Below are 21418 nucleotides of genomic sequence, written 5' to 3' on the forward strand. Positions count from 1 at the left end.
TCTCTGTGACTCGGTTTCTGTCTTTAGCTCTGTGTCTGTTTTTATCTTTCTAGTTCTTGTGTGTGTGTGTGGTGGGGGGGGGGGTCTCTTTGTATCTGCAGTTCTCCCTCTGTGGGTTCTTATTTCTGTCTCTTCCAGGGCGAGGTCATCTCTGTCTCTCTGTGTATATCTGTCTCTGTTTCCCCTTTCTGTGCACTTCTTTCTATGAATCTCCGCCTGTTTTCCCTCTCCCTTTGGGTCTCTGCCTGGCTCTCTCCCCCTGGGTCTCTGACTCAGTCTGTCCGTGCCTCTGTGTGTCTGTCTTTGGGCCCTGGTCTTGGCACCTCTGTGCAGCCCCACGTGGAGACCCAGCTCTGCTCCTGATGTGCGCTGTGGCTTTGGGGGAGCCTGGCCCTCAGTTCTCCCGCCTCTCTCACACCTAAGCCCTCCTGGTAATAGACACACAGCCACTCCCAGCTCAGAGAGAAGCTTTATTCCTCGGGGCCGTCCTCAGGGCCGGGGCCAGGGCTGCGCACAGGCCGGCTCAGCCCTCGAACTTCTTCTTGCGGCCTTCCATTCCACTCAGGGCGTCGATGTTCTTGCGCCAGTCTCCTACCTCCCGGTTTTCCTGGAGGAACGGGTCAGAGGTTAGGGTGTCTTCCTGGTCTACAGGCTCTCAGATATCCTCCGCTTGCCCTCCCGCCTGCTGGGCCACTCTATTCCAGATGCCCCTCACAGAGTCTGGCTCTGGAACACTTCTTGCCCCCTCAGACGATCCCTTCCAATTTGCCCCACTTCCTGTCTCCCTGCTGCACTTCCTGTCTCCCTCTTGGACTTCCTGTGTCCCTCCTGCACTTCCTGTCTCCCCTCTGCATTTCCTGTCTCCCTCCTGCACTTCCTGTCTCCCTCCTGCACTTCCTGTCTCCCTCATGCACTTCCTGTCTCCCTCATGCACTCCTTTTCTCTCATGAACATCCTGGAGACATCACGCACTTCCTGACTCCTTGCCACTTCCATTCTCCCTAATGCACTTCCTGTCTTCCGCTTCTACATTCTGTCTTCCTCTTGCATTTCCTGTGTCCCTCCTGTACTTCCTGTGGAAGACCCTTACCAGATACTTCTCCCCACAACTTCAAGTGCCACCTGCCCTCAGGCTAGTCCCTAGAATTGCTCACACACACACACCTTCTCCCCTAAGCACCCCCTTTCCTGGACCTAGCCACACTCACCTTCTCCGTGTCCTCCTTTTTCACCTGCTTGAGGTGGGCCCGCAGGTCTAAGGACTCCTTAGCCCTGGTCCCCAGCAGTGCCTGCATCATGGCATCCGCAGAGATCCGCACTCTACGCAGAGTGGGCCGCTTAAACTTGCCCCGAAGGTCAAAGATCTTCTGGGTCAGATCTGCGATCTGGTAGCAGCCATAAAGGGAGGTGGAGACCCCTCCTTCCACTTCCTCCTTGCCTCACGCTTCCACCCTGCACTTCCCTCCTATCCCGATCCAGGTTCTACCTAGCTTAGGCTCCTACCGCCTTCGAGACAAAATCCAAGCTCCCCATCCTGAAATTGGAACCTGATCTGCCCCAGCCTCATCTCTGAAAACTACTGACACATCCCAGGCCAGCTACACGCATCTCACAGTTCCCTGGCCCACACCTGAACTCACTTACCAACACCTGATGCTCCAGCCACACATTTTCACAAACATATTTTCCGCTTTCCCATCTCCTGGGTTTTGCATGTGCTGTTCCCTCTGCCTGGAACAGCATTCCCTGACCGTATTGTACTCATCCTTCTGCCCCCTCCCTGCCAGGCTCACAGAGTTGTCCTGGGTCTCCTGGTGTCTGCAACCATAAGCAGCTGCAAGGGCCCAGGCTGAGACCAGAGCCCCAGGCATCACCCCCTACCCTGAAGCGACCCAGACGGCCCAGTGTCTCCCACCTCTGTGATGTTCTTAGTGACTTTCGCCTCCACGTCGTATCTCTCCTCATCCACCTTGTCCACGCGGGCGTGGAGCTGTCGGCACAAGTCCTGGTGGAGGAATGCAGTGTGCGTGGTGGGGAGAAGGCTGGGGGTCTGGCCTCCTGGGGTCTGAGGGAGGAGGAGCAGGGGACCTGGACATCTGGTCCTGGAGGAGTAGATTGAAGCCAGACCCTGGGGAACTGCGAACAAAGCAGAACTCCAGAGCCAGGTGTTCTGAGAATCTGGACTGGAGTGGGTTGGAGGAACCGACCTCTGGGTTTTGAGATTGTAGGCAGCTGCAGGCCACATTTCTGAACTCCTGAGGGTAAGAATTTGGAGATTGGACCCGAAGGTCCTGAGCAGAAAGGGGGCATAGTAACTGTACCCCTGAGTCCTAAGGGATGCAAGATCGGACAGTAGGAACCTCGGATCCCGGGCTAGGCAGGAGTCCCTGATTGGAGCGGGTACCTGCAGATCCGCGAAGCCCAGCCCGGCCAGCTCCAGAGGCTGGCACCGCGTGCTCAGAGCACGCCCCTTCTCTCCTCGCCGCTCCTCTGCTTCCCGCTCCAGCTCCTGTTTCGCAATCTGCAGCATCAGGGTCTGGGGAGGGGACGACGGGTACGGTAGCACAGGTATGGGGATGAGGACAGAGCGGGATAGCCACCCCCGCCGGGCCCCGCCCTCTAATCCCAGGCCTGCTTCCAGAGACCTGCCCCCCCAAGGTTGATGTCCATCATTCCAAGGCCCCGCCCCTCCCTTGCAGGGCCTCCCGCCCACTTGCTCTTCCGAAGCCCCACCCAACTTCCAAGCCCCGCTCCCTGAAGACACCTAGGCGCTCTCCCCAGGCTCATCGCACCTTCAGCTGCAGTTTTCTCGAGGCGGAGATCTTAGACTTTTTCTGCCGGGGTGAGACAGAGCAAGGAAGGATGAGTGAGGAGGATCCGAAGGAGGACGCCGGGAGGGGCTTCAGAACCCGCCCCCTCAAGCCAGGTCCAGATTTAGTCCCGCCTCCAACTCCAGCCTTCAGTCTACGGGAAGCCACGCCCCTCACTCCCATCCACCAATGTGGTGTCTCTGGCTACGCACCTCCCCCCACCATCTCTAAGCAATCGCAGTTCCCACGGGCAGCGGGACTCCGCCTATAGGCAAGCTCTCACCAATCAGAGCCCAGCCCTCTGATAAACTCCGCCCCTGAAGCGCCTCATCCGCTTGGGCTCCGCCCACGACCAAAGTCCGGTAAAGGCCCTGGCTCCGCCCCTCCTCCCCAAGCTGCGGGTAACCCAAGAATCCGAATCCAGACCCTGCGAAGTCCCGTCCGGCCCCGCCCACCGCGCTGGCCCCGCCCTCACCTTGGCGTGCGGCTCCGTGGCGTAGGCGCGGTAGTTGGCTGAGGAGCGGCGTCGTACAAGGGGTGGCGCGGGGCGCGGGTCCCCGGCCTGGGATTGGGGGAACGGAGCTGAGTTATCACAGGGACCACCCCCTCCCCAGCCCCTCTCCATTCAGTCTTCCAGGGCTGCAGCCTCTCGCCCCAGAGCCCTCCCGGCAGCGCCCTCCCCGGCCAGGCGGGTCCAGCCCACGCCGACTCTCACCGCATCGCCGCTCCTGGAGGGAGAGAAACCAGGAAAAGGGGGTTAATGGTAGGCCTGGGTCCTGTCCACGCCGTGTCCTAAGGGACCCCAGAGGCCCCTCTGACCGACAGGTCCGGCCCACCAGCTGCCGCTTCTCGGCTCCTAGGGGTCGGATTCCCAGACTCTTACCTCATTCCGATGCCCAGGAGTCCTGTCCGTACCTCCCTTCTCAGGCCTGGAGTCCAACCTCGCAGATCTCACCCCTCACAGGAACCCGGGAGATCACCCCCCTACCCGCCACTGTCTCGGGCCTCAGGAGTCCCGGTTACCAATCTTCACTCACCGGTCCGCCATGCTGAGTCTCAGGCCAGGGGTTGCGGAAGGCAAAGCAGGGGACAAGGGGCTCTTGGAGGGTCAGTGAGGGGGTGTCCGGAGTGACCTTGAAGGCCCCTGGGGCTTCTGTCTCGTCCGGTCTGCTCAAGCCTCACTGAGGACACTGAGATAAAGGGCGAGGACAGAGACTAAATATATTGCTGCCCCCTCCTCTCCCTGCCCAGGATTTGAGATAACGGGGCGCGTGAGGGCTGGGGCGGGCCATGCTCCAGCTGGATCACCCCTCCATCTTGGCGGCCTGGGAATCCAGCCCCTCCCTCCTCCCACCTAGGAGTCCAGACCCCCAACCTCTCCATCCTCAGACCCCGATGAGTGTCCAGGCCCCCAAAATCCTCTTCCTTCTGACACAGGAGTCCAGGCCCCCAGCCCCTTTTCCCTCTGACACAAGAGTTCGGACCCCAACGTCCTCCTCCCTCAGACCCGGGAGTCTAGGCCCCGCCCCCTCACTAAATTGTAATTCTCCTTGAGGGCTGGAACTTTTTTTTACCATGTTATGGTCAGTTTCAGTGCCCCAAACCTGTTAGCCAATCCATAAATTTTGCTGATTTATTTGAGAATCCAGGTGTGGGGTGCCCAGGCTCTCAGCAGGCAGCACGGAGAAATTCACCCCTAGCCCTCTTGGGAACCCAGAAATCTGGTCTCGAGTCTCCTCTCTTGAACACTCCTGCCCCTCCCCTCTCCCAGCCCTGGAGACAGACTGAGGGCAGGAAAGACACATGGACACACGGAGAAGAGGATCTGGCTCTCTTTACTTGGACCACCCTAGTGTTGACCAGCCTGTGAGAGGAGACACCCCCAGCCCCTAGTTAGGAATGGGATGCCTGGGGATGAGGGGACCACGCAGAGGGCCTGAGCCCCAGGGCCGGATCTCCAGGCTGGTTTTAGAGTCTTGGGAGTGGAATGTAGAACTCAAGAGAACAATCTAGAATTCTAGGAATAAAATATAGAATCCCAGGAATGGAATCTGAAATTCTAGCGACACCTCTGGCGCTGAGAGTGCTGGGAATATAGAGTATTCTAGAGGCACGTTCTGATTCTAGGACCCGACTTTAGAAGTTAGGGATTGGGGAGTTGGTCTCTGGAGGTACAGTCAGACTCTCTGGTTTGGGGGTCTGACTCCCTGTGGGTGGAACCAAAGCCTCCAACAGTGAAGCCTGAGACTCTGAGGGCCGTCTGAGGGGTTCAGAGGGTGGGGTCCCGCCTTCAAGGGGCTGGGTCAGGTCCTCGGGGGGAGGGTTGGTTGCCTCAAGGGGCGGGGCCAGGACTTCAGAGGACGGAGTCCCAGATCCCACAGCTGGGTCCTTGTGGCTGGGAGCACAGTCTCCGGCCTTGTAGAAGCGCGCGAAGGTCTGCGAGCGCCTGGCCCCCGGCTGTGGGGCGAATCCAGCCGCCTGTGCTAGCTCCCCGACCCGGGTGGAGAACCCCTGCAGCTGCTCCTGCCGCAGGTCCACTAGGAACCTGGAACCAGGAAGCGGCGTGTTAGGGGACCTGGCTTTCCACCCCCAGCCTGGAAGTTCCCCGCCCTGCTCTCCGCTGGCTCACTGGGCTAATTCTACAATGAGGCGTCCTCCGGGGGCCACGCAGGCCCCGAGCTCAGGGCTGAGAAGATGGACCATCCTGCGGAGAGAAAAGGGGAGGGCTGAGGCTCAGACTTTTAGGTCCTGAGGGAAGAGGCGGGCTGGGGACCTAGACACTGATTAAGGAGGGTCTGGAGGCCTGGATTCCTGGGTCTGAGGGAGGAGGGGTTGGGGGAGGGAAATCTGGGAACCTCCCAGGCCCTCTTACCCACAAGCTACGTAGAGAAGCTGGAACCGTCCCTTGTAGCAGCTCTTGTGGTGGAGAGTCTGGGCAGAACCGAGGGACAGGAAGTGGACCGTGAAGGATTCCGGGACAGGGGCTGCTGGGGAAGGGAAGACTGGCAGGGTTAGGCAGACAGACAAAGCTTGGAGATGACTCGCCTTGTCCGTCTTCAAGCCCTTTCTCATCCTTTCTCTTAGGCAGATTCCTGGAAAATTCTGGGAAGATTGGCCTGCCACGCAGAGACCCATTTTACAGACCAGGCAACTGAGATTCAAGAGAAGAAAAGAGAGTGGTTGGCCCATGGCCACACAAAACATCCATTCACCCGGGAGGGCCAAGTTAGGGGATGGGTAGAAGGAGGCACGACCAGATTGGGGGGGGGGCTCTCCAGCGTTAAGCTGGGACCCAGCTTAACCTTGTTAAAATGTTCTCAGCCTCTTGGACTTCTGCAGGTAGGATGAGAATTCTACTACTGGAATTCAGAATGCTAAGGATGGTGTGAGGATTTAGGAAAGGGAGAGAAGCTCAAAGAGAAGAGAGAAAAATAGACCGGATGTCGGGAAGGGGAGGTCACTTGTCCTGGCATTAGATACCATATCAGTCCATGCTTGGACTTGAAACACCAGGAGCCTGAAGCCCGGGACGGAGGTCCGGGTCCCATTCTCTCTCAGACATGATCACCCGAGCCCCACTTCCCATCTCAAGGAAGAAGGCTGAGTCCGTCGCTTACCAGGCTCCGGGCTTCCATCCGCGTCGCCTTGCACCTGCGCGGGGTCTCCCTGGGCGGCTCTCGGGCGCCCCCAGGCGGCCATCTCTCGGAACAGCTCCGTCACGTTGTGCTGCGTGATCTCGCCCGCAGTCTTTGGGGGAGAAGGGGCGTGGCCGGATGCGGGGCTAGGACTGCGGGGCCGGGCTGGCAGGGGAGAGGCTTAGAGTACGCCACCCCCACACTCCCCCACCCCCAGAGCTAGCATCCGGCGGGCAAGCTTACACTTCCAGACTGGCCCTAGGAAGTAGAGACGGGGCGCGTAGGGGGCGGGGCCTGGACGGCAGGGGGCGGGGTCTCGCGGACTCGCCTCCAGCCCCAGCGCCTCCAGCCTCAAACCTTGATAGGCTGCCCGTTGCTGGTCCTCAGGAGGGTCTCGTCGTCCGCTTCGATGCCAAAGGCCACGAAGGGCCCCGTGACGATGTCCCCCCAGTACCCGCGCGCTGCTACGCGCTCCCCGCGCTGGGAAATCAGGGAGAGAGGAGACGGGTGAGGTCGATGTTGGGGACTCCGACTCCTGGGCCCCCGAAATGAAGCAGCAGCCAGGGCAGGGAGTGGACTCGTACGTGGCTCAGGAGGCGACCGGACGCCAGGGTCCGGTTGGGCACGTGATAAGCGCTGGCGTCTCTGAGTTCAAAGGCGACTCCTGTGTCCCTCCAGCGCCGGAACTCACTGGTGTGGATGACTCGGGCCTGGAGTGGGGGGATGCAAGAAAAGAGGCCTCAGTGAATCGGGTATATGGATCCCAGGATCTCCTCCCAAAGACCCAGCACTGAGGGCCTCTGGCACCCTTTTCCTTCAGACCCAGGATTCGGGGCCCCCAACCGCTGCTTCCTCAAGCCCCAGCCCCTCCTCCTACACACCCAGGACTGGAGACCCCAGGCCCCTCCTCCCAGCCCTCACCCCGCGATCGTGCAGCTTCATGTGCAGGTCCCAGTCGCTGACACCGCGCCGGGCGTCGTACCGGGAGCCCAGGTAGTGGCGCAGCCTCGAGTCCCACAGGCGGCTCATGGGGAAAGCCTCGGGCCCCTTCTCCCCTCCGGCCCAGAAACGGAACACAGCCTCCAGGGCGTCGCGCTCGCGAAACTGCGCGGCCAGGCCCGCGTGGAGAGAGAACGAGGGAGAGGCGGCTGCAGGGACCGCGGCTTCTCTTACCTGATCCTCCCTTCCCTCCTAGGGCGTGGGAACGATTCTCTTTTTTCTCAGATGAAGAAACTGAGGCTCCGAGAGTAGAAGCCACCCCCAGGGCCATATCCCACTGTGGGAGCCGGGGAGCCCTCAGCTCGATCCATCAACGCAAACCCTTTTGGACTGCCCATCTCCATTCTTCCCGCCGACACCCGGATCCCCGCCGGTGACGGTCGCAGGCCGGGCGGCGGCACCTTGAGGGCGCCCAGGCTGAGCCAGGGCAGCTGCTCCGCCAGGCGATCGGGCTCCGGGACGAGGCGAGCCAAGCGGCCGGCCTGGGCGCGCACGAAGGCGGCCACAGGCGGGCGCAGCAGCGCGTTCCCCCACATCTCCAGGAAGGTCTCGCTCCTCTCTGCGGGGAGGGGGGAGAAAATTAGAGGAGGGGGCAGAGTAGTGAGCCCAGAAATGAGACCCGTGCAGATGACGCATACCCACTTTATAGTGATCTTCTTATTCCATAGTCGTGTAATGAGCACAACGGACCCAGGCAAACTCCCTACCCACCCGAATAGCTAGAACACGAAGAATAACTTACACCTCACCTAGGTCTCCTCGCCTATTCCTTCCCACCCCCTGCAGGTAACCCCAATCCTGAATTTCATGTTTGTTTCCCTTGCCTTAAAAAAGGAAAAGTTGTATATAGATATAGATGGAGATGAAGATTTATGTGTGTTAAAGTGTTGAATATTTTCATTTTAGTTAAGAATCTTATAAAAGGGACTTTCCTGGTGGCGCAGTGGATAAGACTCCGCGCTCCCAATGCAGGCGGCCCGGGTTCGATCCCTGGTCATGGAACTAGATCCTACATGCATGCTGCAACTAAGAGTTCGCCTGCCGCAACTAAGGTCACACAGCAAGCAGAGTCAGAATCTGAACACAGCCTGCCTGAGTCTACACTCTGCTCTAGGCACTAAACTGAAGTTTTTGTTACTGGGAAATAATCATTTCCCACCCAAATCCTCCTTCTCCCCCTCCTCCTTATAATCTCACTTCCAAGGCCGCTTCCTCCACGCAGATTCCCTGGGGTGCACACCTCTAACTAAGGGAGACTCAGGCCTGAGGGAGGCTTTGGGCAGGACTGAGCTCAGCTCAGCCAAACCCTCCCCACATCTGGGGGACTCACGACCTCTCAGGAAGCCCTTTGATCTCTTTTGGGCTTCTCCCTCGCGAGGAGGTTTTGAATGCTTACACTGTGTCACGCACAGTTCTGAGAGTTTTATGTGGCTTTTCTCCTGGAATTCCCTAAACGATTCTAGTAAGTATTATCTTTTATCCCCATTTCAAAGGTGGGAAAAGCTGAGGCTCTAAGGCTACCAAACAAGTGAGCAAGTGATGAAATAGGGAACAATGTCCAAAATGTTTAACCACACCCTTGAAATGCCAGAATTCCTGCAGGGAGGGGGAAGAAGCTGGGGGCCAGATTGCCGGGTCTTTGCTGACCTTGCAACCCCATCTTCTCAGGATCCTCCAGGGCTAGGCTGAAAATCAGCATGTGTCGGGCTACAGCTTCCATATTATTCTCCAGCACATAAAACTGGAAGGATGGACAGGGAAGAATGATTCTGAGACCTGCGTTCCTGGCCCCTAGGAGACCCTGGAGTGGGAAACCTCAGCCCCCTCCTTCCACAGGACCCAGGAGACCTGTACACCAGCCCCACTCCTTCAAACACAGGAGTGTGGGCACTCAGAACCCTCCTCCCCATCACTACTCAGGAGACTTGATCCTTAGGCTCTTCCTCCCACTTCAACCCAGGAGTCCCCAACCCCAGCCCCTTCCCTCCTCAGAACCTAGGAGTCTGGGTCCCCAGCTCCCTCCTCCCTCAAGGACTCAGGAATCTGTGCTCTTATCTTCATCCTCCTCCTTCCGGGATCCCATAATCCCAGCTTACACGGAACCTCCTTCGAGGCCAGAGAGCCGCCCGGGCCAGGGTCCGTAGCAGGTGTCGCCCATCCACGGAGCCCAACAGCAGCACATTTAGCTCGGGGGTCCCGTGCTCTGTATCGGCCTGTGAGTCTGGGTCCACAGGAGGACCTGACAAGACGACAGCGGGCTGGAGTTGGTGGCCTGGAGAGGGCCCCCTGAAGCCACCCCCAGAACGATGGACTACAACTCCCAGCAGAACTTGCACCCCCGGCCTTGGTTTTAAAAGGAGCTGTGCCTCTAAGCATTCTGGGACTCGTAGTTCGCAGTGGTATCCAGGCTGTCCACTGGAGGGCACCCCCCGCCCTTGGAGCCTCAGAGAACGTTAGCGCCAGAACATTAGTGTCTGCCAGGCTGTGAAAGCAGCCGCTGTGTCGGATGATTTGTGGTCCTGAGTGGGCGACTCACTCTCAGCCTGCAGGTCAACCGCCGGGGACAGGCCCCACCAGGACACAGAGCCGAAGCCAGTGCCCGAGCCCGCTGGTGTGGTCATCGCCCTGCGGGACAAACAACCCGGGAGTCCCCAAATATCGTGTCTGCATTGCCCACCCATTCCCCTCTCACCTCCGCTGACTTCTCGCCCCTTTCACACCCCCCTCACCTTTATCCTTCCAAATAACCCGAGACGTCCCCTCCCTCCCCTCTCGGTGCGGCGCTGGGATCCCAAGGCCCCTACACAACTGCTGCCCATAGTCCCCGCCCTTTTCAATCAGTCGGCCAATAGAAGTGGGCGGGCTGGCACCACCGCGATCAACTGACCAATGAGAGTGAGGGAGACCTGCCGGTTGCAAACTTTTAGCCAATGGGAGCGCTAAGGGTTTGTGGGCGTGGTGGGCGAGAGGACGCGGTTGTCATGACGACGGCGCTGGAGGGGTAGGGGCGGGGCCGGAAGAGGCTGGGGCGGAGCTGGGGGCGAACCAAATTTCTGGAAGCTGGAGGCCTGGGCCGATTCAAATTTAGACAGAACGGAATAGAATCTTGATAAACCCAAATTAAACTGAGGTGGCTTAGACCTTAAACTATAGACCTCTGTGGCCCCATTTCCCCTCACACCCTGGCTCTATCACACAGGGCTTCTCTCCAGGTGAGAAAAACACAGCGAAGTACTGGGGCCAGCTAGCACTGGCCCCGGTTGTTAAATTTTCAGGAATTTTGTGACCTGGTTTTACACACAATCATTACTAAAAATTAAACTTTTTACTAAATTAATTACTAAAAATTAAATTCCAATAAAATACATTAAAATAAAAGTAATCATACTCAAAACTCATCACTTCCTATTTTATTATATTTTGCAATTATTGATGGTCTTAAGGTTATTTACAGCTATTGTACCTGTAAGAAGGAAATGCTATTTTAATGCAATAGTTTAAAAAATGAAGTTGGCAAACTAGGACCATGGGCTGTTTTTGTAAATAAAGTTTTATTAGAACAAGGGCCAGGATTAGGATAAGGCAGAGTGGTCCAAGTAAAGGGTCAGATCCTGTCTTTAAATTTTTTATATTTTATTTATTTTTCCATCTTGTATTTCTTTTTTGCATTAGTTTTGAATTTTAAAAAATATTGCATTAAAATACTATCTTGATTACTGGGTGTGTTGGTTTTGGTGACTTTGTTTTTGTTTTTGTTTTGGCTTTGCCTTAAATTTTGGGACCCTTGTTCTACTCTGGGAAATACTATAGGATGGTGTGGTAGTAGGCATCTCTTCTCAACTCTATATTCAGACTTCACATTGGTGGCTTGAAATCAGCCACAGTGACAGTATTTAAACAACGGAAGAGGGCAAGCTACACAACAGGGCTTCAGAGAGATGGTAACAGCACACCTCAGGAACCACACCAAGTCCTCTGTTGTCTGCAGGTCTATATGGCTTGTGTTTTTGTTTATTTATTTATTATTTATTTATTTACTTGGCTGAGCCAGGTCTTAGTTGTGGCACGCAGGATCTTTTTTTTTTTTTTTTTTTTTTTAGTTGCAGCACATGGCATCTTTTAGTTGCGGCATGTGAGATCTAGTTTCCTGACCAGGGATCGAACCTGGGCACCCTGAATTGGGAGCATTGGGAGTGCGGAGTCTTAGCTACTGAACCACCAGGGAAGTCCCTTTATGACTTGTGTTGCTTCTTCTAACATCCTCCCCTTCTCCCCGTGGAAAACTCCAACTCATCCTTCCAACCTTAGCCAGGGATCTTCCTGAGTTCTGCTCCTGCTTTTTCAGCAGATGGCCACTGTAGTCTACCCTGTGACTCCCAGTACTTTATATCTGGGGTTGAGGACGTTTGAGAATGTGGCTTTTGGTGCCAGACATGGCTGGGTTTACACCTTGTCCTGTCACTTGCTGGCTGAGAGAACTCGGCCAGGTGACTTAACCTGTCTGTGAGTTCCACAAGGGCAGGGACTCCAGTGAGGCACATCTCCATATCATCCCCAGCACCCAGCCCAGGGCACAGCACCCAAGGATCCTCGGTCCTCTGTCCCCTCTCCTCACCCTGCTACATGAACTTAGCCAAGTCAGTCACCCTCTCTGCCTCAGTTTCCTGCTCTGTAAAATGGGAAAGGTAACATGCAGCTAGCAGGAGTGTGGTGGGTTAAAAGGAGGTCCACCTGCCTGCTGAGGACAGTTCTGGTTAGTGGGAAGGAAATGAAGGCTAAGTTTTCAGCAACCCTCCAGGAGTGGGCCAGCCAACCTGGGCCCCTCCTGAGTCAGCCTTCAGCCCACTAGAGCCCCAGATACTGACTTTCTCCAGTGAGGCGTAATGTCTTTTATCTTCATCACTGCCACTCTCCACAACGCTTCCTCCACGGAGGAGCCAGAGTAATCTGAAATGTGAACCAAGCCATGCCACTTCCCTCTAAAACCCTACTGAGGTTTCTCACTGCAGGTAGATACAATCCCAGTTCCTTAGCTTCACTTCCTAGTTCCTGTGTGATCTGGCTCTTGGCTGTGTCTCTTAAGTCATGTCCCCACCCCCACCCCCATACATCCGCCCTGATGCTCCTCTCCAGCCACACTGGCCTCCTAGCTCTTTTGAGAATACATCAAGCCTGTTCTTGCCCCCAGGGCCTTTGCAAGGAACTTGGGGTTCCTTCTGTATGGAATTTTCTTCCCCCTCATCTTTGTGTGTGTGTGTGTGTGTGTTAAAATACACACAATACGAAGCTTACAATTAATGATGTTTAGTACATTCACAGTATTGTGCAACCATCACCACTATCTAGTTCCAGAAATTGCTCATCACGCCATAAGGAGACCCAATACTCATTAATCAGTCACTCCCCATTTATCCCTCTCCCTAGTCCCTGAAAACCACTAGTCTACTTTTTTTTTCTCTGTGGATTTGCCTATTCTAGATATTTCATATAGTTGGAATCATACAATATGTGGCCTTTTATGTCTGGCTTCTTTCACTTAAAATCGTGTTTTCAAGGTTCATCTATGCTATAGCATGAATCAGTACTTCATTCCTTTTTGTGACTGGATCATATTCCATTGTATTTCCCCTTCATCTTTGGAAGCCTCATGCCTTCTTGTCATTCATATCACAGCCTAAACACTACTTCTTCAGAGAAGCTGTCCCTGACAACTCTTTTTAAATGATCTGAGCCCTTACTAGTTTCCTTCCCAGTTTGGTCGCCACTTGTAATGGTTTTATACTTCTCATTTGTCTGCTTACTTGTGGAGACATAGACCCAGGGATCCCAATGTCATCATCTAACTCAGAACAGATTCAATCCCAGGACTTAGAGAAGGACTTCCTGGATGTATGATCCCGAGCAGGTCATGTTAATTCCCTGAAGCACAGTTTCCTCATTTGCCAACTGGGAATAATAATCGTGTCTATTTCATGAGGTTGCTGTGAGGATTATTATCAAAAGTAGCAAAAGTAATAGTAATGATAGTAATAATATATACATAGTACTGTCTTTATAAAGATGCCCCCCACTCACTCACACATGAGAAGTTACTGCATTCCTTTGGAGAAATTTTTTAAATTTCATGGACCTCACAACCTAGGTAACTGATCAGATTTCCCTTTTCCCATTGGCCACCAGGAAGCTCAGGGGTAAGTTCTGCCCCTTTCCTTAGCACATGGCAGTACTTGTTGGCTCATTTTCCACTTTACCTGATGCTCAGAGAGCTCTCTTGCCAAATGTCATGGACCTTTGTCCATCACCTGAAATCTTGTCTGGGATGAGATGGGGGAGAAGCCAATAAAATGATCAACTTTCCTAGACACAGACTGAGAGAAAGAATTTGTTGAAAAAAGAATGAGGTGTAGCTGGAACTACTGTGTCTCCCTGAGGAAATCTTGCCCTTTCTCTCATTCTCTGGGGATTTCATTCCTAGACGCTGCATATCTACTTTGTTTCCTTGATGACAGTAAGTTGCTTGGAAGTAAAGTCTGGATTTGCATCTATTTGGGGGGCCCCAGCATCCAACAGAAGCTGGCACACAGAGGGCCTCAGGGAATATAGAAAGGATGGATGATGCAAGGAAGAAAGAAAGGGAGGGAGGGAAATATGGGTATGAAAATCTATGTAAATCATGGGTGAGGGAGCGGATAAATTCATGAATAACTAAGTGAATTCTCATTGAATCCTCACAGCAAATTTACAGTAGGTATTAGTATTATCATGATTTTTTTCAGATGAGGAAGCTGAAGCTTGGAGGGGTGAGTGAATGAATAAGTGATGGAGTGAATGGGAAAGTGAGGGGGTGAAAGGATGGATGGATGAGTGGGTGGGTGAGTTTCCGTGTGTGTTTCCAGGATAGGCAGCCCTATCCCTGCCCTTGTGTGGTCCCACCCCTGGAGGGTCCCTCCTGGGTTCCCAGTCCTCACCCCTACCCACCCCCATCAAGGAGCACCAGTCCAGGCCAGCAAAGTTGCTGAGTATTTATTTGGTCCCAGGAGCGGTGCAGGAATCAGACCGGGGACAGGAGTGGGTGATACTGTGCAGGAAAAGGGGTACTGGGAGCCAAGGGGATAGTAGGCTGGGATCACTGATTGTCAAAGCAGAGGGCAGGACCCTGGGATGGCGGGAGCCCAGACTGCTCCCCTCTTCCAGGGGTCCCTGGGGCTTCTGGGCATGTGCCATATTGGGGGAGTTGGTAGGTTATCATGATTGGCATAATGGGGGTGGGGAGAAGGCAGGAATGGGTAGACTGGGGGGCGGGTGTTAGCGTTCAGAGAAGGCTTAAAGGTGGGCATGGACGTGGCTTTGGCCAGGAGTCTGGGGTCAGGGGCTTGAGGGTGGGGATCAGGGTGCTGGCGGTGGCCTCACTCGGTCAGGGGGCCGCAGCGAGTGCCACTGGGCGATGGGCCGCCGGGGGTTGGCCAGCATGTCTGCCCAGTGCCGCAGGCCAGCGCCCCCGGCCGCTGCCCCTACGGCCACCCTCCCGATGGCCTCGTTCTTGCCCAGCTTGTCGTAGTCTAGCACAGTCAGCTCCACCTGAACCTTCTGGGGTGGGCAGGGGAGGAAGAAGAGACAGAGAGTGGGGTAAGGAGGTAACGCGAGGGACTCAGGTATCATTGCTAAGGAGACCCTCTCCCTCGCAACCCTCATTCTGAGGGGCCTTCCTAGGCCCCCGGGCTAAGGCTTCATCTGGAGCTCGGACGGGGGGAAGGGGGCGGAGCGCCCTGCGGTTGGTTACAGGGATGCTCTGGAGTCTTCCTGCGATCAGATTTCAAAGGAGATAAACTCTCAGGATCCCCGTTGTTCAGGGGTTGTTAGGAGGCTCCTTAGGGTCAGCCTCCTAAGGGGGGCAAATCTTCAAGGCTTTGAAATGGGTGGAGGGGCCGGGCCTTAGGGTTGTGGGGAAGTCTCTTTTTCTCAGTAACCAGAGCTCCTGAGGGCAACGGGCACCCTGGTCTTGCTTGGGGGCGGGGCTTCCTGGTCCTCATGGGAGAAACTGAGATTGAGAACACAATCAGACCCCCAAGACCTGGCTTCTAAGGGTTGCTAAGGAGTCTCCCTTCCCTTAGCAACGGGGGTTTCTAAGGGCCTGGGACTCCGGGGTAAGGGCTGCTCTGGCAGGGGCTATGGGCAGGTCTGAGCTCACCTGGACCTGGTCACAGGGCACCTCGAAGCTGAAGGCCTCGTTGTAATAGGGGTTCAGAGTATTCTTCTTGATGGTCGTTTTCTTCTTCCGCACCTTTTTGCCGCCCTGCAGCAGGTGGACCTTGACATACGGATCTGGGGAGAGGGAGGAGGAATCTTATAACCCCACCACTCTGGTGAGTCCAAAGGGATCAGATTGAGGGGAATGCATGAGACTCTTCTTTGGAACAGCATGGAGACAGCCCATGGACCCCTCAGGTCTTCCTTTCTCTGTGCCCAAATAGAATCTAAATCCTCCATGACAGCCTGGACCTCCCTCTCCCCATGAGACCCTCGGGGCCCAGACACTGCCAGAACCTTAGCCAGAGCACCTCCCCCGCCCACCACCACCACCATGTGCTTGCTTCCCACACACCTGACAGCCCTGCTACATCCATCTTCTTCAGGTTTTTAGCCTCCAGGACGATGACGGTGAGCTTCCCGGCCGTGGGGACATAGCGGAGGGAGAAGCAGATGTCACCTAGTTTCTCCTGCTAAAAGATGGAGAGGGACCCATCACCGGAACCGGGGCTCCGCATCCAACCCCTCTGCGATTTTCCTTCCCTCCCCATCGTGTTGAAATGGTATGGTCCAGAGTTAAGACCCGGGTGGTACAATCCGAGGGGGACTGCCGAGGGGGAGGGGAGGCGTTGATCCACCAGGATAGACCTGGGAGCTACTCTTCTGCAGCAGGTGGAAGTGCTGGAGCCCGGAGGATCGCGGAGGCCTGTGATCTGATTGGCCCGGGGTTGAGGTGGGCGGGGCCAGATGTGGGGGCGTGGCCACGCGTGCTCACCTCCTCCCGAGGAGCCGCCTGCAGCTCCCGCCAGGCCAGCGCTGGCCGCCCCAAGTCCACGGAGCTCATGGGGATCCGCACCTCCCCAATGGCGTCGTTGCGGGAGAAGCGGTCGAAGTCGTATACTGCCATGACCAGTACCCTGCCCCCCAGCTCCACGTAGGGGACCTGGGGGAAGGGGGACGCAAAGAAAGCACACGGTGAGAGTAGGAAGTGGGACACAGCACATCCAGGTGGAAGGCGATGAGTGGGGGCAGCGAGGGTCCCAAGGAACAGTTAGGGGGGTGTCCTTGGACCCCAAATGGGACAGCCCAAGGACCAACGAAGCAGTCCAGGGGCCAGTAGTGCCCCCCAAAGGGACAACGCAGGGTCCAGTGGAATAGTCCCCAGAGCTGGTAGCTGCCACCAGTAAAAGCTGAAGATATCGGTCCCTAGTGTTCCAGAGACTGGGGACAGGCTGCCGGGCATAAAGGACTGAGGCCACGAGCTCACCTTGAAGGCAAAGTTCTCCCCAAAGTGTGGGTTCAGCGTCTGCCGATGCACCCTGGTCTCGTGCCGCCTCCGTTTGTCTGGCAGCAGGTAAACCCGCACGTAGGGGTCAGAGGAGCCACCTAGGTCCAAGGCTGCCAATCCCTCAGCTTGCACGATGCCCACCAGCAGCTGTACAGTGATAAGGGGACCCTAGTCTTAGCTTCCCTTCCAGAGCTTCCTCCAAGAAGGGGCTAGAACCCCTGGGACCCTCCCCTCCAAAGCATCTCCCCTCCTCCACACCCACCTGGCCACTCTGGAAATCATAATCCAGTGAGTACTGTAGTCGTCCTAGTTCATGCTTCTCTGCCACCTGCTGCCCTGGCCCAGATGGTGTCGGCTCCAGCTCCTCCACTTCTGGCTGCACCTTAGGGAGCCAGGGGCAAGGGCAGGTGAACTCTTCCCCTGATAGTGATATCCACCCAGGCGCAGAAGCCAAAGGAGACTCACAGATCCCTCCAGCTATGCCTGAACACTTGCAAGCTAAGCAGAGTCGGTGTTTGATTAGTGATGTCTGCCACAGGTGGGACTAGCCATGGCGACACAGTGTGGTACGGTTTGTCAGTGTTTTATTAGTGATGCCTGCTACCGATGGGGCATAGACATGGTGACACGCATGCAGTGTGTTTGTCATGCCTAGACTAGAAAAACAAGCACTGACAGTGTCTCATTGCCTACAGGATGGATGCAGATTTTAGTTCACACATTAATGGATGTATGGGGTGATTGTCCAAATTGCCACATTGATTAGTGATCTTGGACAGAAAATATGGAGGAAAAATGGCATATTTAGTGCGTATTTGCCATTCTAAACTAGAACAACAAAGTCAGAAAACTTCTTAAAGTAAGTTACCGATTTTCAAAATGCAACGTGAATCAGAATTCCCCTGAGTAGTGTGGTAAAATGCCTTCACTTCAGAGATTCTGATTCAGTAGGTCTGGCACAAGATCCAGAATTTGCATTTCAACAAGTACCTGAACTGATTCTGACGCTGATGGTCTTTGGAGTCACTGGCTTAGGGGAGAGGGATGGAGACTGGATACCAGGGCCCTAAAGGACACCCCTTAAGGGTAATAATTATAACAGCTATTTGTTGAAAAGGGAGGTAAGGAAATACTAGCTATGGTCCACAAACTTGAGGCTCAGAGACAGACAGTGAATTTCCCAAGGTCACAGAGTCGGTTGCTCTGGGCTGGAAACCTAGGACTCTGGCTCCCAGGAGAGCCTCATTCCACTCTGCATTCAGAGGCCCAGTGCTCAGATACTTGCACCTGTAGCTTTCCACGCCAACGACGTCTTCCAACTCGCGTTTGCTTCAACCTCTCAAGGCTGCCATACAGCCCCCTCCGTTGTCTCCTTGCCCCAGACCTGTCCTCCACAAGGGTTCCAGGGGATTCATCCTAAAGCCCATGTGACCTTGTGCCTCTCCCACTCAAAACTTCTGTGGCTCCTAATCACCTTCATTACATGGGTACTGTTGAGCTCTCCAGAAACCTCACCCTAGAGCACAGGATATCTGTATGCTATACCCCAGCTATTGTGAAGAATGACTCTTTGTTCTCCAAATATCCCTCAGAATCAGGATTCCAGGCCTCAACACATGCTCCTCCTTTGAGGTAAATGTCCTTCTCTCTGCTCTCAGTTAATTCTGAGTTCCTTTGGGTCTCAACACAGAAGTCACCTCCTCCAGGAAGCCTTCTCAGACCCCCTAGGCTGTCAGGTGGTTTCTCTGCGCTCCCATAGGCCCTGTACTGCCTCTAATGTGGCACATACCACCCTGTATTTTGAATGTCTATATGAGCATCTGACTTCCCCATCAGACTGGAGGTTCTTGTGAATGTCTGGTCTATCTCCAGGTCCCCAGGTCCAGTTTAGGGCTAGACACACAGGGGAGATGAGCAAATACAGCGGGTGTAGGAGGGATGGAGCAGGGACTGAGGCTGCTGGGCCATTGAGAGGAGTAAGGGTGCAGGAAGGAGCAGGGCTGAGGGGCTGGGCCAGGCCACACCTTGTCTATGTAACTCCGGCCCAGCTCCTTCACTTCCTGAAGGTGGACCTGGGCTTGAGCCTGGCTCTTCTTGCCCATCCGCCTCCGACAACGCTTCCGGTAGAGACAGAAACAGCAGCTGAAGACGAGGAGGCCTGAGACCAGCACGATGGTGGCCAGAGCCCAGGGGGGCACTGCAGAGGACATGGAAACAGCAAACATTGAGGCCCTGAGAGACAAGCAGGCTGATTCATTCTGTATGACACGTGTCAGCTGAAATCCTGGCCTTGTTTTTCCTCCAGCCATTTCCATTCCACTTTATTCCCATGTTTTCCTTCCAACTGGTCTCACATATAAAACTATTTGAAGACCTAAGGCAGGCGGACACCATCTAGATTTTCTTGCCTATTAGGATTAGTTCCACCTCCTCTTCTACCCCCATTCTAATCTTTCTGCTCAACCGCTGTGTTTTATAAGGCTTAACCCCTCCCTGGGCCTCAGTCTTGCTCTTTAAAAGAACGGAGAGGTGGACCTTCCAATTCACCAATCCACGGTTCCATTCCATTCCACACCCCTTGATTTGGTTCCTGATTTTCTTGCAAACCTGTCCCTTTTTCATTTCATTTAGATTCCAATCCAGGATGCCGACTATAATCTCACCCGTACTTTCCAGCCCGCCAGCCTGAATACACCCGTTCGAACCCCACCCCTGGGAGTCCTAGCCTGGCTTTCCCTCCGCTCCACCCCGGGTTTCGCTCACCAGGGCCGTGGCTGATGCGACTCGAGTCAGGAGGCGTGTCGGTCGCTGGAGGCCCCGGTGTTGGGGGCTCCGGGAACATGGCGGCGGGGTCTTACTGTTCTTTCTGCGGAGGCACCCAAACGCTCTAGTCCCCCCACACCCACCCGTGCATCCGTTGAGCCATCCGAACAACAAAGAACTCCAACTCCCATCGGCACCCTGGGCCGTATGGTCCCGTATGGGAACCTGCCAACCGCCGCGAGGCATGCTGGGGGTTGTTGTTTCAGCCTTCCTGCGACGGAGGGCGAGGGCTGGGGGTGGATTCCAGGACCAAGTCTCATCCCAAGGGACGCCCCCTCCCTCCAAGGCCTCCAGGAATCCAATCCCGCTGACTTCTGTCCCTTTCTTGCCCTTCCCCGGGGCCTGAACCGGAAGTGGGCGAGGGCGGGCGTGGGAACCAGCGCACCGGTTTGCCCAGAGCAACTGCTGGCTCCGCGAGGGCGGGGTGAAGGTAGCGCTGGTTGCCCCGGCAACGGCCTGTTGCCAGGACAACGGGCGGGGCTGACGCACAGAAGCCGAGTCCCAGAGGCGCAAGCTGGTTCGGTTCCCCGTCCCACCTGGGACCTCAGACCCGGATACCCGTGACAAGCGAAGGTGGGGAGGACGCGGCCTTGCCCGTCCGTCTGTCCAGGCGCCCACAGCTGGCTCCTCCCTCCACATCTGGCCCTGGGAGTGAAGACTCAGGCTGGCCTCCCTCTCCCACTCTTGCGGGGAATGTGGGGGGCGGGCGGCTGCCCTGCTGCCTTGGCTGGGCCCCCACATCCTTTTCAGCTTGTTTGTCTCTTCCGCGCACCCTGAGCTCTGTCTTCACACCTGTCCTCGTGACCGCCTCGGCCTCCATTCCTCTCTCGACCCCACATCGAGGTCCGTCTCCCCGTCGGCTTCTCGCCGCCCCTCGTCTGGGTTGTCTGGCCTCTGCCTGTTGTCTGATCTCAGTCTACCGGGGTCTCGCACCCTCTTCCACTGCCTCCTCCTCCCTTCCCTCTGGCTCTTTGTCTCCACACCTGTCTCTAAATCCCATTCTCCCCGTTTCAGGCTCCAGCCCTCCCACTCCATCTGCTGGTCTCTCCCAGTGTCCCCGCCACCACACACACACGCACACACACACACACACACACACACACACACACCATCTCTCTAGGGATGGGAATGAGGATGGGGCTTAGGGAGGGGGTTCCAGCGGCTCCTACCTGCTCGGTGTCTAGACAGGACCCTCCCGAGAGACACCGAGGCGCCGGCCCCGCCCGGACCCCGCCCCCGCACGCGTGTGGCTGGCGCTGTCCTGGGTGCTGATCGCGGAGCGCTGTGGGGCGGGGGCTCGGCCGAACGGAGCCGGCGCGGGGTGTGTATGTGCCCGTGTGCGTGTGTGTGAGCGTGTATATGTGTGTGAGAGAAAGCCTGTGTGTGGGAGTGTGTATGTGTGTGTGCGCGTGCGTGTTTGGAAGGTGGAGAACCCCGCCCCGGCCCTCGTCCCGCCCCAGCCTGGAACCACCAGGGCGCCCACGGATATTTATCCTGGTCCCAAGGATTTTCTGTCTTCTAGTCCAGCCACCCGGCATCCAGACCCCTTCTCCCCACCCCAGCCCCCGGGACTGTCCATAGCACCGGGCTCCAGGATATCGGGTTCTAGGACCCAG

At 55.9% G+C, this 21418-nt stretch overlaps 3 protein-coding genes across 6 annotated transcripts; all 3 read right to left on the reverse strand.

The window, feature by feature from the left end:
* Positions 1 to 457: 457 nt before the first annotated feature.
* TNNI3 (troponin I3, cardiac type) lies at positions 458 to 4319 on the reverse strand. 3 transcript variants are annotated; one of them, XM_061173923.1, is made up of 9 exons: positions 4202 to 4319; positions 3848 to 4000; positions 3526 to 3538; positions 3286 to 3372; positions 2793 to 2834; positions 2405 to 2536; positions 1916 to 2005; positions 1209 to 1385; positions 458 to 607 (listed from the first exon to the last, which is right to left on the reverse strand). In XM_061173923.1, the coding sequence occupies exons 2-9, from the start codon at positions 3856 to 3858 to the stop codon at positions 524 to 526; spliced, it is 636 nt and encodes a 211-aa protein (XP_061029906.1). In that variant the 5' UTR covers positions 3859 to 4000; positions 4202 to 4319; the 3' UTR covers positions 458 to 523. The 3 variants fall into 3 exon arrangements, with proteins under 3 accessions (XP_061029906.1, XP_061029905.1, XP_061029904.1); XM_061173922.1 differs by having other exon boundaries at positions 4186 to 4319; XM_061173921.1 differs by lacking the exons at positions 3286 to 3372; positions 3526 to 3538; positions 3848 to 4000; positions 4202 to 4319 and having other exon boundaries at positions 2793 to 2993.
* Positions 4320 to 4412: 93 nt separating this feature from the next.
* DNAAF3 (dynein axonemal assembly factor 3) lies at positions 4413 to 10065 on the reverse strand. Its single transcript, XM_061173966.1, has 11 exons — positions 9981 to 10065; positions 9541 to 9683; positions 9092 to 9185; positions 7846 to 8003; positions 7367 to 7549; positions 7030 to 7155; positions 6803 to 6925; positions 6428 to 6557; positions 5683 to 5797; positions 5440 to 5514; positions 4413 to 5355 (listed from the first exon to the last, which is right to left on the reverse strand). Exons 1-11 carry the CDS (start codon positions 10063 to 10065, stop codon positions 4947 to 4949), a joined length of 1641 nt encoding a protein of 546 aa, XP_061029949.1. The 3' UTR covers positions 4413 to 4946.
* A 4396-nt stretch (positions 10066 to 14461) lies between these two features.
* SYT5 (synaptotagmin 5) lies at positions 14462 to 21161 on the reverse strand. Of its 2 annotated transcripts, XM_061173859.1 has the most exons (9): positions 20972 to 21161; positions 19743 to 19845; positions 19004 to 19176; positions 17242 to 17361; positions 16959 to 17126; positions 16467 to 16634; positions 16047 to 16164; positions 15633 to 15766; positions 14462 to 15031 (listed from the first exon to the last, which is right to left on the reverse strand). In XM_061173859.1, exons 2-9 carry the CDS (start codon positions 19819 to 19821, stop codon positions 14831 to 14833), a joined length of 1161 nt encoding a protein of 386 aa, XP_061029842.1. In that variant the 5' UTR covers positions 19822 to 19845; positions 20972 to 21161; the 3' UTR covers positions 14462 to 14830. The 2 variants fall into 2 exon arrangements, with proteins under 2 accessions (XP_061029842.1, XP_061029843.1); XM_061173860.1 differs by lacking the exon at positions 20972 to 21161 and having other exon boundaries at positions 16047 to 16161; positions 19743 to 20000.
* Positions 21162 to 21418: the final 257 nt, after the last annotated feature.

The sequence above is a fragment of the Eubalaena glacialis genome, chromosome 18 (genome assembly GCF_028564815.1).
Source record: "Eubalaena glacialis isolate mEubGla1 chromosome 18, mEubGla1.1.hap2.+ XY, whole genome shotgun sequence".
Lineage (NCBI taxonomy): Eukaryota > Metazoa > Chordata > Mammalia > Artiodactyla > Balaenidae > Eubalaena > Eubalaena glacialis.

Bases quoted from the DNA above. Each gene is read 5' to 3' on its own strand.
- DNAAF3 (XM_061173966.1), bottom strand. From the start codon at position 10,065: ATGACCACACCAGCGGGCTCGGGCACTGGCTTCGGCTCTGTGTCCTGG. The intron at 8,004-9,091 runs GTCAGCAAAGAC...CCCTCCCCGCAG, and splicing joins TGAGAAGATGGGGTTGCAAG to AGAGGAGCGAGACCTTCCTG. The intron at 7,156-7,366 runs GTGAGGGCTGGG...CCCCCACTCCAG, and splicing joins TGAAGCTGCACGATCGCGGG to GCCCGAGTCATCCACACCAG.
- SYT5 (XM_061173859.1), bottom strand. From the start codon at position 19,821: ATGTTCCCGGAGCCCCCAACACCGGGGCCTCCAGCGACCGACACGCCT. The intron at 17,362-19,003 runs GTGTGGCCTGGC...TGGCTCCCTAAG, and splicing joins GCCGGAGTTACATAGACAAG to GTGCAGCCAGAAGTGGAGGA. The intron at 16,635-16,958 runs GTGAGCTCGTGG...CCCTTCCCCCAG, and splicing joins GGGAGAACTTTGCCTTCAAG to GTCCCCTACGTGGAGCTGGG.
- TNNI3 (XM_061173921.1), bottom strand. From the start codon at position 2,993: ATGGGAGTGAGGGGCGTGGCTTCCCGTAGACTGAAGGCTGGAGTTGGA. The intron at 2,537-2,792 runs GTGCGATGAGCC...TCCCCTCCCCAG, and splicing joins CGAGAAAACTGCAGCTGAAG to ACCCTGATGCTGCAGATTGC. The intron at 608-1,208 runs GTGAGTGTGGCT...CCGTTCCTCCAG, and splicing joins AAAAGGAGGACACGGAGAAG to GAAAACCGGGAGGTAGGAGA.